Consider the following 12,424-nt stretch of genomic DNA (forward strand, 5'->3'; position numbering starts at 1 on the left):
GAGAATTAGGAAAGTATAATGAAAATAAAGAGGCTGAAGTTTGAAGATAGATTTTGACTGAGAGAAGGAGAAGAGAAACTGAAAAGAAAATAGAAAATTAAATAAGAACAGATTTTTTTGTCTGTGCAGTGATCCTCTGTAGCTTCTCCAGGTTGTATCTGAGCTGGGGCAGAGCAGGGGTAGGTATCTACAACCTGCCCTTTAGAAGTTCTCGTTCCCTTGCTCCGGCATGCCTCCAGGTTTTTTGGGGAGAAACCCTCCTACAGTTTTCAGCTGGGTGCACTTCATGTTTCTCTGCTGCTTTACTTAGTACTGTTGAATTTTCCTTGGAGAGGTATCTGTCCAGAGAAACGGTGTCCAGCTAGGAGAATCATCTTTTGCCATTGTCATTCCGGAGGCCATTTCCAGTAATGGAAAAAATATGTAGAAAGTAGCCTGAATTGCCCCAGAATGGTTGTGCTCGCTGCTGTAGGCAGCAGGTGTGCTTGTTTGTTGACCGATTGTTTAAATGTTAACTTCTGTGCAGAGTTCCTGACAAAATCAGCTGCAGCCCATGTGTTCATCAGAGGAGGCTAACGATGGTCTGAACATTTGGGATGGTATTGAATCATCTCAGAAAGCTTCTTCACAAACAATTATTTTACATTTAGGAGTGGATATGGAGTCTATAGGAGAAAACAGGGTATTAACATGTTTTTCAGGCGTTCTTTAGTTGGCAGTTCGTAAATGTGAGTGTTCGAGCTTGTGGGAGGCAATGTTCAATTTGCGCTTGCTGAAAAAGTCTCATCTTAAATCCTCTTTTACCAAGCTAATGTGCTCTGTGCGTCACGAGTGGGGCAAAGAACAGCATCTTGGGCAAAAATCAACATGATAAATCAGCTTCACAACTGTCTTTGATCTTAAGTAAGTCCTGTGCTGTAAATACAGTGCTCTAAGTCTAGCCCAGACCACGCTTGGTGTTGGTCAGCATGGAGGAGCCAACACTCTTCAAAAAGGGGTTTTAAAATGTAATTAATTACTCTTCATAGCAATGAGCCCATAAACATGAGATGCCTTTCTTAGCAAGTCGGAGCAAGTGCAGGACCTGGGAATGTGCAAAGTTCATGCTGGAGGGGATCAGAAAAAGGAAGACAAAGCATTAAGATAGGACTGATTTTTCCATGCATGCACCTAAGATGTGGGTGTTACAGCAGTCCAAGTAAACCACTACTTCAGTCAATGAGATATGACATCTCAGGGCAGTCAGTCTCACTGAGCTGAGACCTTAATGGGGGTTGCACTTTCTCCATGGGGTCCCTCATTGGCACCTGCACCTCTCAGTGACAGTATAGGGAGTCCAACGACTTGAACCCTGACTTCTGGCCATCTAAGGTTAGATGAAATCAATTCTGTCCAAGGAATAGACAGTTCTTAACCAATCCTGTAAAGTCTAGTTGGTCATGATGTATCGCATGGTGCTACCATATCTTTAGACTCTGCTAAATTAAATTATCTTACACTCCACATCCCTTCATTCTCATTGAATGTGGAGCATCCCCAGGGTTGTAGGACCGAATAAAGAGTGAGTAGTCGTCAGAGGACTTTGTATTGAACACAACTGACCTCTTCTGCTGGCTTTTCACTGTTACACCCTTGAATGAAGCTGGGCTATTGTGCAGCTAAAATCTAAGGAAGGTGGGGTTAAATCCTGCGTGCCTCCCTGTTTTCCGTGGTTTACACTTCAGCCCCATCTATGCACCCTCACACTGCATGGGGCAGGATTAAAGCACCAGGGCTTTGAGCAAGTTCCCATTAAACCAATGCCATTCTGTCATTGCAATGCACTATGCCCTATGGCAGAAAATAGTTTCATAAGGAAGACGATTTTTTTCTGTCTCATTGTAAATTATACGTACCAATTTGTTTCACTTAAAAAGCACCATCCCTATTTCCTTGTGAGTATTCTACCCATTTTCTGTTCTATCTGCTGGTGATGCTGTCTTATTTCAGTGGAATCGGAGTATTTCCTCTCCGAGCGTCTTGTTAATAGCTGTATTTGCTGACAAGTGTGGTAGATTTAATAGAGCCTCCCATTCAAATTCATTGTAAGAAGAGTTTGCCTTTATAGACAGCCAATTTCAACATTCTGCCCATATGAAATATGTCCATGCTATAGAAGTTGGACTCGCATCATTGTTTGGTAGCAAAAGACAGGAAACTAAAGAGGCAAAATTTCAGTAAAAGAGTGTGTATCCTTTACCTGCTGTTGTTGTAAATGACACAGAAGATTACTGCCAGCTTAAGAGCAGATTTTATTCAGAAAAGATTTGCTTTTTATTTGTCAGCGAATGTATGTGCTGCGTTAGGCAGTGCTATGTATATAGTCAGTTTTACTGTGTAGTCTGTTTGGAAGGGAAATATAATTACAAAAATTGTAAACCCATAAATGTTTGCAGGAGATTAGGAGTAATTCAAGTTTGAAACCATTTAGATACATTTTTCAGAACTGACTGTGTTTCAAGTTACTGTATTCGGTTACTGCTGCAGTGCCAGGTTGTGTGCATTACACTGAGCATAAGTCCCTGAGGTTTGACTTAATACAATTTATGTTTAGATTACCATTACAAGCAAAGTCTCATAAATTGTAGACATTCAGTCAGTTATTCTTTTTGCAAAATATTTACTGTTATGCTCTATAAAAGTAGCAGTGTTTAATTACTTAACTACAAATGCTGAAGTAATCTTTTTCTGTTTGTTTTCTCTTGGATGTAATTACAGAAATGTGGGAAATACTTTTCCAAGGCTTTTGAACTCAAAAGTGGAACAGAAGGAAGACACGGGGGGACATACACCGTTCAGTGTTATTTTCCTTGCACAGGAAAAAAAGATCATTATGAGATGAGCAGCAAAGTCTCAAGTTTTCAAAGGTTTGCATAACAAACAAGAGACACATTGTGGGTTGCATCTTGACTTTGAAGGCTTGCCACTGTCAACTGAAATAAAATGGCAAGGTTTAAAGCCTTAACCAAGTTCACAAGGAAAATATTTGGACTAAAAGTTTTGGAAAGTTTTCTCTCTTTGAAGTAGTTTGTCATGTGTTACCAATGTGAACTTTATTGACCTTGAAACATTTTTTTTTTTGAATCAAATAGCAACTAGTGACACTTTAGTAAAATCTTTAATCAACAACCATCTCCTGGCGGCTCCAGCTTCGTAGCAAATGCAGGCAAAACAGGGAATCTACAGAAGAGCCCTTTATTATTCGTAAATGAAGCCTGCCAAAACCTTCCCGAAATAGCATTCAAAGACCCTTTTAAGGTCATGGATCCTGAACAAAGCCAGAAGAGCACAAAAAAGGCTGAGGAAAGTCCAAGAAAGAGGCTTCCCAAAGGAGAGGCTTTCCAAGCCAGTATTTCATCTGCAGCTACGTATCAGGGCAGCTCTGCTTCTTCGCAAGGAACCCCTCTCCGAGATATCATACCGCAGCAGCACTTTTCTGGCTCTTTGCCGATTCCAAGAGAGGAATCTCAGGAGAAGACTGGACATCAGAAGCAACCTAAGCCTTCCTCTTTTGAACATCCTCCCCACGTCTCGCAGCTTCAGCAACACACACTGTCACCAGCATTTATGTCTCCTGGGAAACCCGAGCACGTCCTTGAAGGGCCCACGTGGCAGCTAGTTGATCCAGTAAGACCAGGTCCCTCCGGCTCCTTTTCATCACCTGGGATTCACTCGCATCACGGCCAGCTCCTACCTTCCCATTCAACGATCATTCCTGGAGAGGACATGCCGTCCGTTCAAAAGGTCTATATCCCTCGCCCTTCGCAGGTTTCCTTGAAACAAGCTGAGGAAGTGCACAAGAAGGAAAAGAAACCTCAGAAGCCAGGCAAATACATTTGCCAGTACTGCAGCAGGCCTTGTGCGAAGCCAAGTGTGCTCCAAAAACATATCAGGTCACACACGGGTGAGAGGCCATACCCTTGCATTCCATGTGGCTTTTCTTTTAAGACTAAGAGCAATTTGTATAAACATAGGAAATCTCATGCTCATCGAATAAAAGCTGGGCTGGCCTCAGGGATCGGAGCGGAGATGTATCCGTCGAGCTTGGAAATGGAAAGGATTGGTGGGGAGGACTTTGAAGAGCCCACGGAAGGAGAAAGCACAGATTCGGAGGAGGAAACGGGTGCAATGTCAGGCCATCCAGCAGAGCTCTCCCCCAGGCAGAAGCACACTCTGTTGTCCAGTAGTTTGCTGAGTGCGGGGAGCCAAGGCTCCAGCCACGACCGGTGTTCCTTGTCTCATTCCAGTATGTCCCAGTCGCTTGAGGACAGCAGCCAGTTTGTGGAGCCATCATCAGACCACACTCTGAGCCATAAATCTGAAGATACCCATACTATAAAACAGAAGCTTGCACTCCGCTTAAGTGAACGGAAGAAGGTCATAGATGAACAAGCTTTCCTGAGCCCTGGGAGCAAAGGGAGTACCGAGTCAGGCTACTTCTCAAGATCAGAAAGTGCAGAGCAGCAGATTAGCCCACCAAATACTAATGCAAAATCTTATGCAGAAATTATTTTTGGGAAATGTGGTAGAATTGGGCAAAGGACTGCAATGTTATCTACAAACACAACCCAGGGGTTTCCGCACCTCTCTACCGAAGAGAAACCTAGTATGGTACCGTTATCTGTGCCTAGAACACAGGTTATTGAACACATCACTAAGCTAATTACAATTAATGAAGCTGTTGTAGATACCAGTGAAATAGATAGCGTTAAGCCTAGAAGAAGCTCTTTATCTAGACGTAGCAGCATCGAATCTCCAAAGTCTGGTGTATATAGAGAACCGTTTCAGTTTGATATCAAGTCTGGTTCCAGTAGCCAGTTGGATGCATCGAAAGTGTTGACATCCCACGGCGAAAAAATTAAGCCCGAACAATCATTGTTGTCACTTCAGCAATCCCACAGTGCCACAGAGACAGTGCCTCTCCTAAGAAGCCACTCAATGCCTTCTGCTGCATGCACTATAAGCTCCCCACATACCTTTAGAGGTAGCTATTCATTTGATGATCACATCATGGAGCCTGAAGTCTTAAGTCGCAGCCAAGCATTTTCTTCCCATCCTCGAATGCTAAAACGACAACCAGCTATTGAGCTACCTTTGGGAGTAGAATATGTCTCAGAGGAGGTTAGCTCTGCAAACAAAGAGACTGTTTCCAAACCTCCCGAGGAGCCTGAAACCAAGGAAAGCGATCTTACCAAAAAGTCACGGAAGGGACCGAAAGTTAAAGGGTTCATGTACGAGTGTAACGTATGTGGTGCTCGGTATAAGAAAAGGGATAATTATGAAGCCCATAAGAAATACTACTGTTCAGAATTGCAGCTCTCAAAGCCTCGTTCTTCCACTTCCCATACCTCTTCAGAGACAGAGAAAAGTGTTGTGGATCCTGACACATGGCCCCAGATGATGCATTACAAGCTAGGGAGCAGTTTGGAGCTTACTCCGCTCCGAAAAAGACGAAAAGAAAAGAGTCTGGGTGATGACGAGGACCCTCCAGCTTTTGAGATGTCTGACACTCCCTCCTCCAGTACTGGGCCAGGGACTCAGTTTGCAAACCCAGCATCCTCTGATGTTGCTTTAAACTTAACCCGTGAATCCATTAAGTCACCAGCAGATCCGGGTAAATCCGCACCTTCTGATGTCAGTGCCAGCTTCCATTCCAGGAATACCAAACCGGCTTCAAGTATGGAGGGCAAAGAGAGAAGGACAACCTCAAAGGAGATCTCCGTCATCCAGCACACGAGCTCCTTTGAGAAGTCTGACTCCATCGAGCAGGCGAGCAGCTTGGAGGGAGAAGAGAAGCCCTTGTCACAGTACTCATCTCAGCCAGCCACACAGCACAGCCGACCACCCCATTCCCTGCAGCCCAAGCTGGTACGGCAGCCCAACATCCAGGTCCCAGAGATTCTGGTCACGGAAGAGCCTGACAGACCAGAAACAGAGCCAGAGCCTCCTCCAAAAGAGCCAGAAAAAACAGAGGAATTTCAGTGGCCACAAAGAAGCCAAACCCTTTCTCAGCTCCCTGCAGAGAAACTCCCACCAAAAAAGAAGCGGCTGCGGCTGGCAGAGATGGCTCAGTCCTCCGGAGAGTCCAGTTTTGAATCAGTCTCTCTCACCAGAAGTCCAAGTCAGGAAAGCAGCATATCCCATGGCTCCAGCCACTCTGTGTCATTTGATCGTGAAGATCACAGCAAGACAGAGTCCACCAGCCAGCCCTCTGAATCCCACCCGAAGCCTCCTGGTGTTGGCTCGCATATGTTGATGGTACCAAGCCACCATCATCATTCCAGGGAGATGCGGAGATCTGCCTCTGAGCAGACACCGAATGTGTCCCATCCTTCCCAGATGTCAGAGACCCGCAGCAAATCATTTGACTACGGGAGCTTGTCATCCACCCCTGCCTCCACCCCTGGCCCCTCGACCTCCTCGGCTCCACAGGAGAGACGGAAATGCTTTCTGGTCAGGCAAGCATCCCTAACCAGACACCCAGAGCATGACCCAGACTCGGCCCCAGCAGGCCGGACGGAGACAGAAGATCCAATTCCTTCCTCAAGTAAATCTCCTGTGACAAGTCTGCCCCCTCAGCAGGCGTCTTCATCCCCTTTGCCCTCTCACAGCACCTACCCAAGTGATAAGAGTCAGCCGAAAGACAGCCCCCAGCCAGCATACACCCAGCCATACACAGAAGCTCTGCAGGTCTTTCATCCTGTCCCCCAGCTAACGCTGCATGAAAAGCAGTACATGTCCCCTCAAGTGTCCATCTTTCCCTACCAGCACCTCCTGCCGCAGCCGGGGCAGTCTGCAGAGCTCTTCGCTGCACACACAATGTCTGACATTCTCTCTGCTCAGTTCTCCATGCCTCAGATTCCTCCTTCCATATTTCAGACCCCACCGCTGCCTCTCCAGCAAACGCTCATCCATCCAGGCCAGCTTCATATCGCCCCTCCGTTAATGTCTCACCCTGCTGAGGTGCCCTTCAGGCAGCATCCTTCGTTCCTGCCGGTGCATTACCCCGGCTCCTCACCAATCCCTTCAGCCTTTTTTCTGCCTCTTCAGTCTCAGTTCGCTCTCCAGTTGCCAGGTGAAACTGGTGGACATTTACCACAGATCAAATCCAGTTTGTTCCCGGCAGCAGGAACCTCCAGCCTTTCTCCGTGCACAGATTATGGCTCAGACAGTAGGTTGCATCCTCTGACCCGCACCACAAGCCCTTCGGTGTCCGTATCCACGTCTCAGCTCGTTGTTCCTGCGCGCTCAGACCCAATGGTGTCGCTTGTTGTCCCCGTTCGCATCCAGACAAATATGCCGTCCTACGGGAGCGCAATGTACACAACGCTGTCCCAGATCCTGGTCACTCAGTCCCAGTGTAGTTCCTCTTCTATCGTTCTCCCAAAATTCGATGATCGCCAACCCAAGGGTACCCTGGTCTGTAGTGCTGACGTTCACGGGCTAGGTTTCGATCTGGCACAGATGATCACAGAGGATCAAAGAAGTATTTTCCAGAGCCCGTATCTGAGAGTGCCCTTGCCCCTGCCGGAACGAAAAGGCTATATGCCCCTCACCTCCCCATCGGACAGTGTCCTCGGACTAGAAGGGGGCCCGTCGACAGTCGGTGGAAGCAAAAGGATGCTCTCTCCAGCTGGTAGTTTGGAGCTGACAATGGAAACACAACAGCAGAAAAGAGTGAAAGAAGAGGAAGTGTCTGAAGCAGAAGAGAAGTTGGAAGTGGTGAAGCCACCCAGTGCAGTGGAGGAAGGGAAAAAGCAGGATAAATCTCACTTTCTTACAGAAAGTCAAGGCAGGGTTGAGGTTGAACCACCACCTAGTTTGTCCTTAGAGCAGTCAGAGCCAAAGGAAATCCCAAGTACTTCGCAGCAACCTGTGTCCCATTCAGGTTCTCCAAGTTTTGAGGCACTGGAAGAGTATAAGCAGCCAACTGGCAAGCAGTTCCTCAGCAAGGCACCTTTACAAACCGTGAAGAAAGAAGACTCCAAAGAGCTGGTGGAGCAGTCTCCACCAACCCCTCCAAGCCCTGCACCTCTATCTGAGGTCGCTCATAGTGCAATGAAGTCTCGAGAAGGTACAGATGTGAAGAAGGTACTTCAGTTCCCCAGTCTCCACACAACCACTAATGTCAGTTGGTGCTATTTAAACTACATAAAGCCAAATCACATCCAGCAAGTCGATCGACGGTCTTCAGTGTATGCCAGCTGGTGTATTAGCTTGTATAATCCTAACCTTCCGGGTATATCCACTAAAGCAGCCCTGTCCCTCCTGAGGTCCAAGCAGAAGGTGAGCAGGGAAACCTACACCATGGCTACAGCTCCACGTCCAGAGGCAGGCAGGCTTGTCCCGTCCAGCTCCAGGAAGCCAAAAATGACAGAGGTAATGCAATCCTATATATTTCTCCTCATCTGTTTGGATACATGGGAAGAGGGGGACGAGGGATGGGGAATTGCTACAGTTAGTTTAATAGGAATTTGTTCATCCTCTTTCTCAGTTTGGTAAGCACTTGTTCTCAGTGAAACTTTTAGAGTGAAGAAACTAAAACCCAGTATAATACAAAAAAAAAAAAAAAAGGCAAGCCTGCTCCAAGGCAATGTGCCATATTTCTGTTCTCCAGTTTCTACTTGCCTTGTAATCAAAAGAGCATGTAGGAATCACCACCGCACCATGAACCGCCACTGCTCGAGCACAAAGGATTAGACTTGATTTGCATTTTGTGTCTTGATATTTCAAATAGCTTTACAACTTTTTCCCCCCCTTTTTTTTTTTTTTTTTAAATAAATGCTGTTATAATTCCCTACATTTTGCATGTTATAAACGAAAAAGGATTACCTTGGGGAAATGGGATTCTGTCTGGTTGTGCATCTACTGATCTCACATTAATGAACATGGAGAGGCATGCTTAAAAGTATTTAAAAATATTAAAGGGAGATTTGCAAGTGCATTTAGTCTCCCAAAGAAGCATGCAGTTATAAGCATGCAGTGACATTTAGAAAAATGTCTCAGTAGGTTAGACGTGGAGTCTTGTAAAAACAGCCATGTCGTTTAGTCCATTTAGTTAATGTCCTTAGCTGTCTGCCTGCTTTTCTAGATATCTACGGATATTTTATACCTAGTCTTTAGAATTAAGAGGAGCAAGGTAAACGGCTTTGCACAGGCAGAGCTCACCAGAGTCATTGGCCACATGGGTACAGAAGTCTTTAAGATGCTTCTGGTAACTGCCTAGTGTTTTGTATCTCACTTTGAGGCCAAATTTTTTTCTCTCTTGGTTAATGCTGAACCATACAGATCCCTTTAATCCAGGTCATGTTCATGTAGATTAGCTAACAGAATTGCTCTAAAGATTTTGCAATTTGATATTCATCTCAAGTCAATTTATATTGATGGATTATTCATTTTATTTCTGAATCATGAAATGAACTCTGAATATTAAATTTATTATAATCACTGCTGCAGCTGCTGCTTATAAATACGTCTTAAAATACACAGTAGAGTCACTATGATTCAATAAATCTTTATTTCTATTCAGCATTTCCATCATTCTCCTGCAGAAATCCAAAAGTCTGAATTTCTGGGGACCTAGGGGCAGATAATTACCTATGCAGTGCAATAACCACACTGATGCTTGATATTTATGCACTCTTTTTCAAGGGATTTTATCTGAAGGGTGTTGTACCATCCTTGATTTCATTCTCTAATAGAAGTGCCTGTGCTCCTCTGAACTTTGCTCTTTGACATGGTGCTAAAATGCACACAAAGTGTGTGTTTCAGAAATACAAGAGACCCTCATACCATGAAGTTAAAGGTTCAGATCTAGACAGGAGTGGTTCAGCCCTTAGTCATCAAAATACTTATTTCACTGCATACATTTACTCAGAAGACCTGAAAGCCTTTTACACAAAGCCCTATGAACTGACTGGTGGTAAAAGTTACAATTTTCATGATAGTTTGCAAAAGTTAGAGCTTGTCCTGCAAAACTCACCTACTAAATGGTGTAGCCAAATTTTAATATTAATACCTGCTGCTGAAAGGAGTGGGTTTTGCAGAAATCATGTTAATTTCAATGGAGACAAATTGACCTCATGCCAAGTAGAGAAATATTTTTAATTAGATGATCAGTGGGAGTGAAATCCTCAGTTTAGTCACTAAAATACATATGACTGGCACAGATTAGGAAGTAGCATTGCTGGTTACTCAGGAAGACGCGATTACCAGGAGCTGCGTAGCAGTAGCATCAATCAAAGGTTGAAAGTTCAACCTTCAGTTAACTATGCTCTAGCTATTTTCCTTAAATATTTTCTTCTTTATGTAACTATAAGCTGTCAGTCAACACAACAGAAAATGTAAAATGGCTCTTATATTTTGTACAATTATGCATGCAGCAAGCTACCAGCAAGCAGTTGTACTGTGTATACTGTCTACGTACTTGGCTTGATTTCTAAATTACCAGTGGGATTTACCGAGCAGATCAATTCTGAAGTGACTGTAGGCTGCAACATGCATGTAGGGATGGTTAATTACACTGTATTGGGCTTGCACAGTTTGTAAATTAAACAAGATTGTAAAAGGAGGTAGTAGTGACTGTATGATTTTGGCTCTCCATGGTGCCTTTCATCTGTCTATGTTTTGTGCTTTCAAAAGTTGCAATAAATAAACCTCATTCTGCATCTAGAAAGTCAATTGTTTTGTATTCCTCAGTAAATAAGGAACTGAACTGGGAAGGTATTCACTAGCAGTGTTATGAACACACAGCTCCTATCAGGAGGTGGTCACACACCGCTCAAGGTGTTCTGGGTGTCTCCTGCCACCGCTTTCCCCCGAGCACAGAACACTCGTTGCCCAAAGACACCCTCATGAGCCCACCTCTGCTGTTAAATTGTCATAGTGGTCCCTGGCACAGTTCTGGCCTGGGCTGGCAGCCCCCTCCCATGCAATTTCCAGGCACATTTAGGGAGGTAGGACAGTCCGGGGGTCATTTCCAGGAGGTATCTTGGAAGGGTATGTGGGTCAGATGGTGTAGATGTGGTCTCATCTGTGTGAGCTGATCCCAAGGACACGGGGTAGTCCTGGGTGCATTTAATGCTCTGAGCTGAGCTCAAGAAATCACTGCATGAATTTGAAACGTTTGACCTCAGTGTTGCAAAGCTACTTTTTAGTCAATCCATCCCTCTCCCTGCTGCAAATTTGGTGGTAGCTTCAGCAGTGTGCTGCCGGGGAGGCTGGGCTGCATACCCCTAAATTTTGCATGTCTCCCTTTGAGCTAGTCACTCGTGGCTTCCTCTATAACCATGGGAGACAAAGAGGCACCTCTTGGGTGATTCATCCCCCCCTTAAGATGTGTGTCTAAGGCAGGGCAGATGAATCACTCTTGAGAGCTGCTACTGTTTCCAGTGACTGTAAAGAGTCAGGGATGACCAGCTCTGATTTAAACTTCTACCAGTTCATTTGCTACTTTCAGGCCAAAATCCCTCTCACAACCAACCCTGGGTCTCTCAAACACCTTCAGCCTTTTTCCAGAAATAATATATGCAGTGAGGATGTGGGCGATTCAGTTATAGTTCAAAGATATTACTGCATTTATGTAAAAAGTAACCTGGGTAAAAGTCAGTCTGCTTCCCTCTTTCAAAGCTTTGGAGACCCATTATTTGTAATGTTAGGTTTTAGCAGGGAAATGTCCTAAGGTTTCATTCCAGGTGGGGAGCTCCCCTTGCACTGCATGGAGGTACAGAGGCAGATGTAATATTTAGGCCCCATATACTTTAACAAATAATATTAAATATGTGAGATGAGATGTCCGTGCATGACCAAAGCTGGGTCTGAACAAAGGGTGGCAGGTTTAACAGTGAAAAAAGCAAAATCACCCTGGGAACATGTGAGGAGGTTGAGGATTATTTTCTCCCATTGTGTTTTGACTTTCTACATACTGCACCCTTGGCAGCGCGGTTTTGGTGAAAGGAAATCACCCAAGAGCTTTAATTGTTACGTGATTTATATCAAGTTTAGATGGCTGGAGTCCAAAACTGTGTGGATGTGTGTGTGTGTGTGTGTAGGGGGAAATCCAAGGGCTGAGGTTAGATGTGCGAATTCTAGAGATGTCTGCTCTCGAGATCTTTGTGGATGCATATTTTTGGAGAGGATTATCCAAGGACAGATTGGGACCAGGGACCCACGGCCCTGCCACACGCTCAGAGTGACCCCAAGCCACCACACTTCTTTGTGCCTCGGTGTTCCAGTTGGCACCGTGCTGCAGGGGGTGGTTTAAGCACATTCCCTGCTTGTAAGTGGTCACTGTAAATGTAACACATCCAACAGAGCTGCAAATCCAGATGCAGAGGCCCCGTTTCTCGAGATGTTTTCCTAATTACTGCGCTTAGCTGTCAGGAGC

General features: G+C 45.0%; 1 protein-coding gene across 11 annotated transcripts in view; it reads left to right on the plus strand.

Moving 5' to 3' along the window:
* The window catches only part of HIVEP3 (HIVEP zinc finger 3), a 254,857-nt gene that overhangs the window by 188,044 nt on the left and 54,389 nt on the right, over positions 1–12,424 (plus strand). For all 11 annotated transcript variants that reach the window (XR_007709111.1, XM_050715102.1, XM_035565061.2 and 8 more), the window contains one exon: positions 2,758–8,418. Coding sequence is in view for 10 of the 11 variants with exons in the window: in XM_050715102.1 (XP_050571059.1) it covers positions 3,301–8,418 (5,118 nt within the window). In the remaining variant the exon portion in view is untranslated. The remainder of the gene's footprint in view (positions 1–2,757; positions 8,419–12,424) is intronic.

The sequence above is a fragment of the Cygnus atratus genome, chromosome 23, assembly GCF_013377495.2.
Source record: "Cygnus atratus isolate AKBS03 ecotype Queensland, Australia chromosome 23, CAtr_DNAZoo_HiC_assembly, whole genome shotgun sequence".
NCBI lineage: Eukaryota > Metazoa > Chordata > Aves > Anseriformes > Anatidae > Cygnus > Cygnus atratus.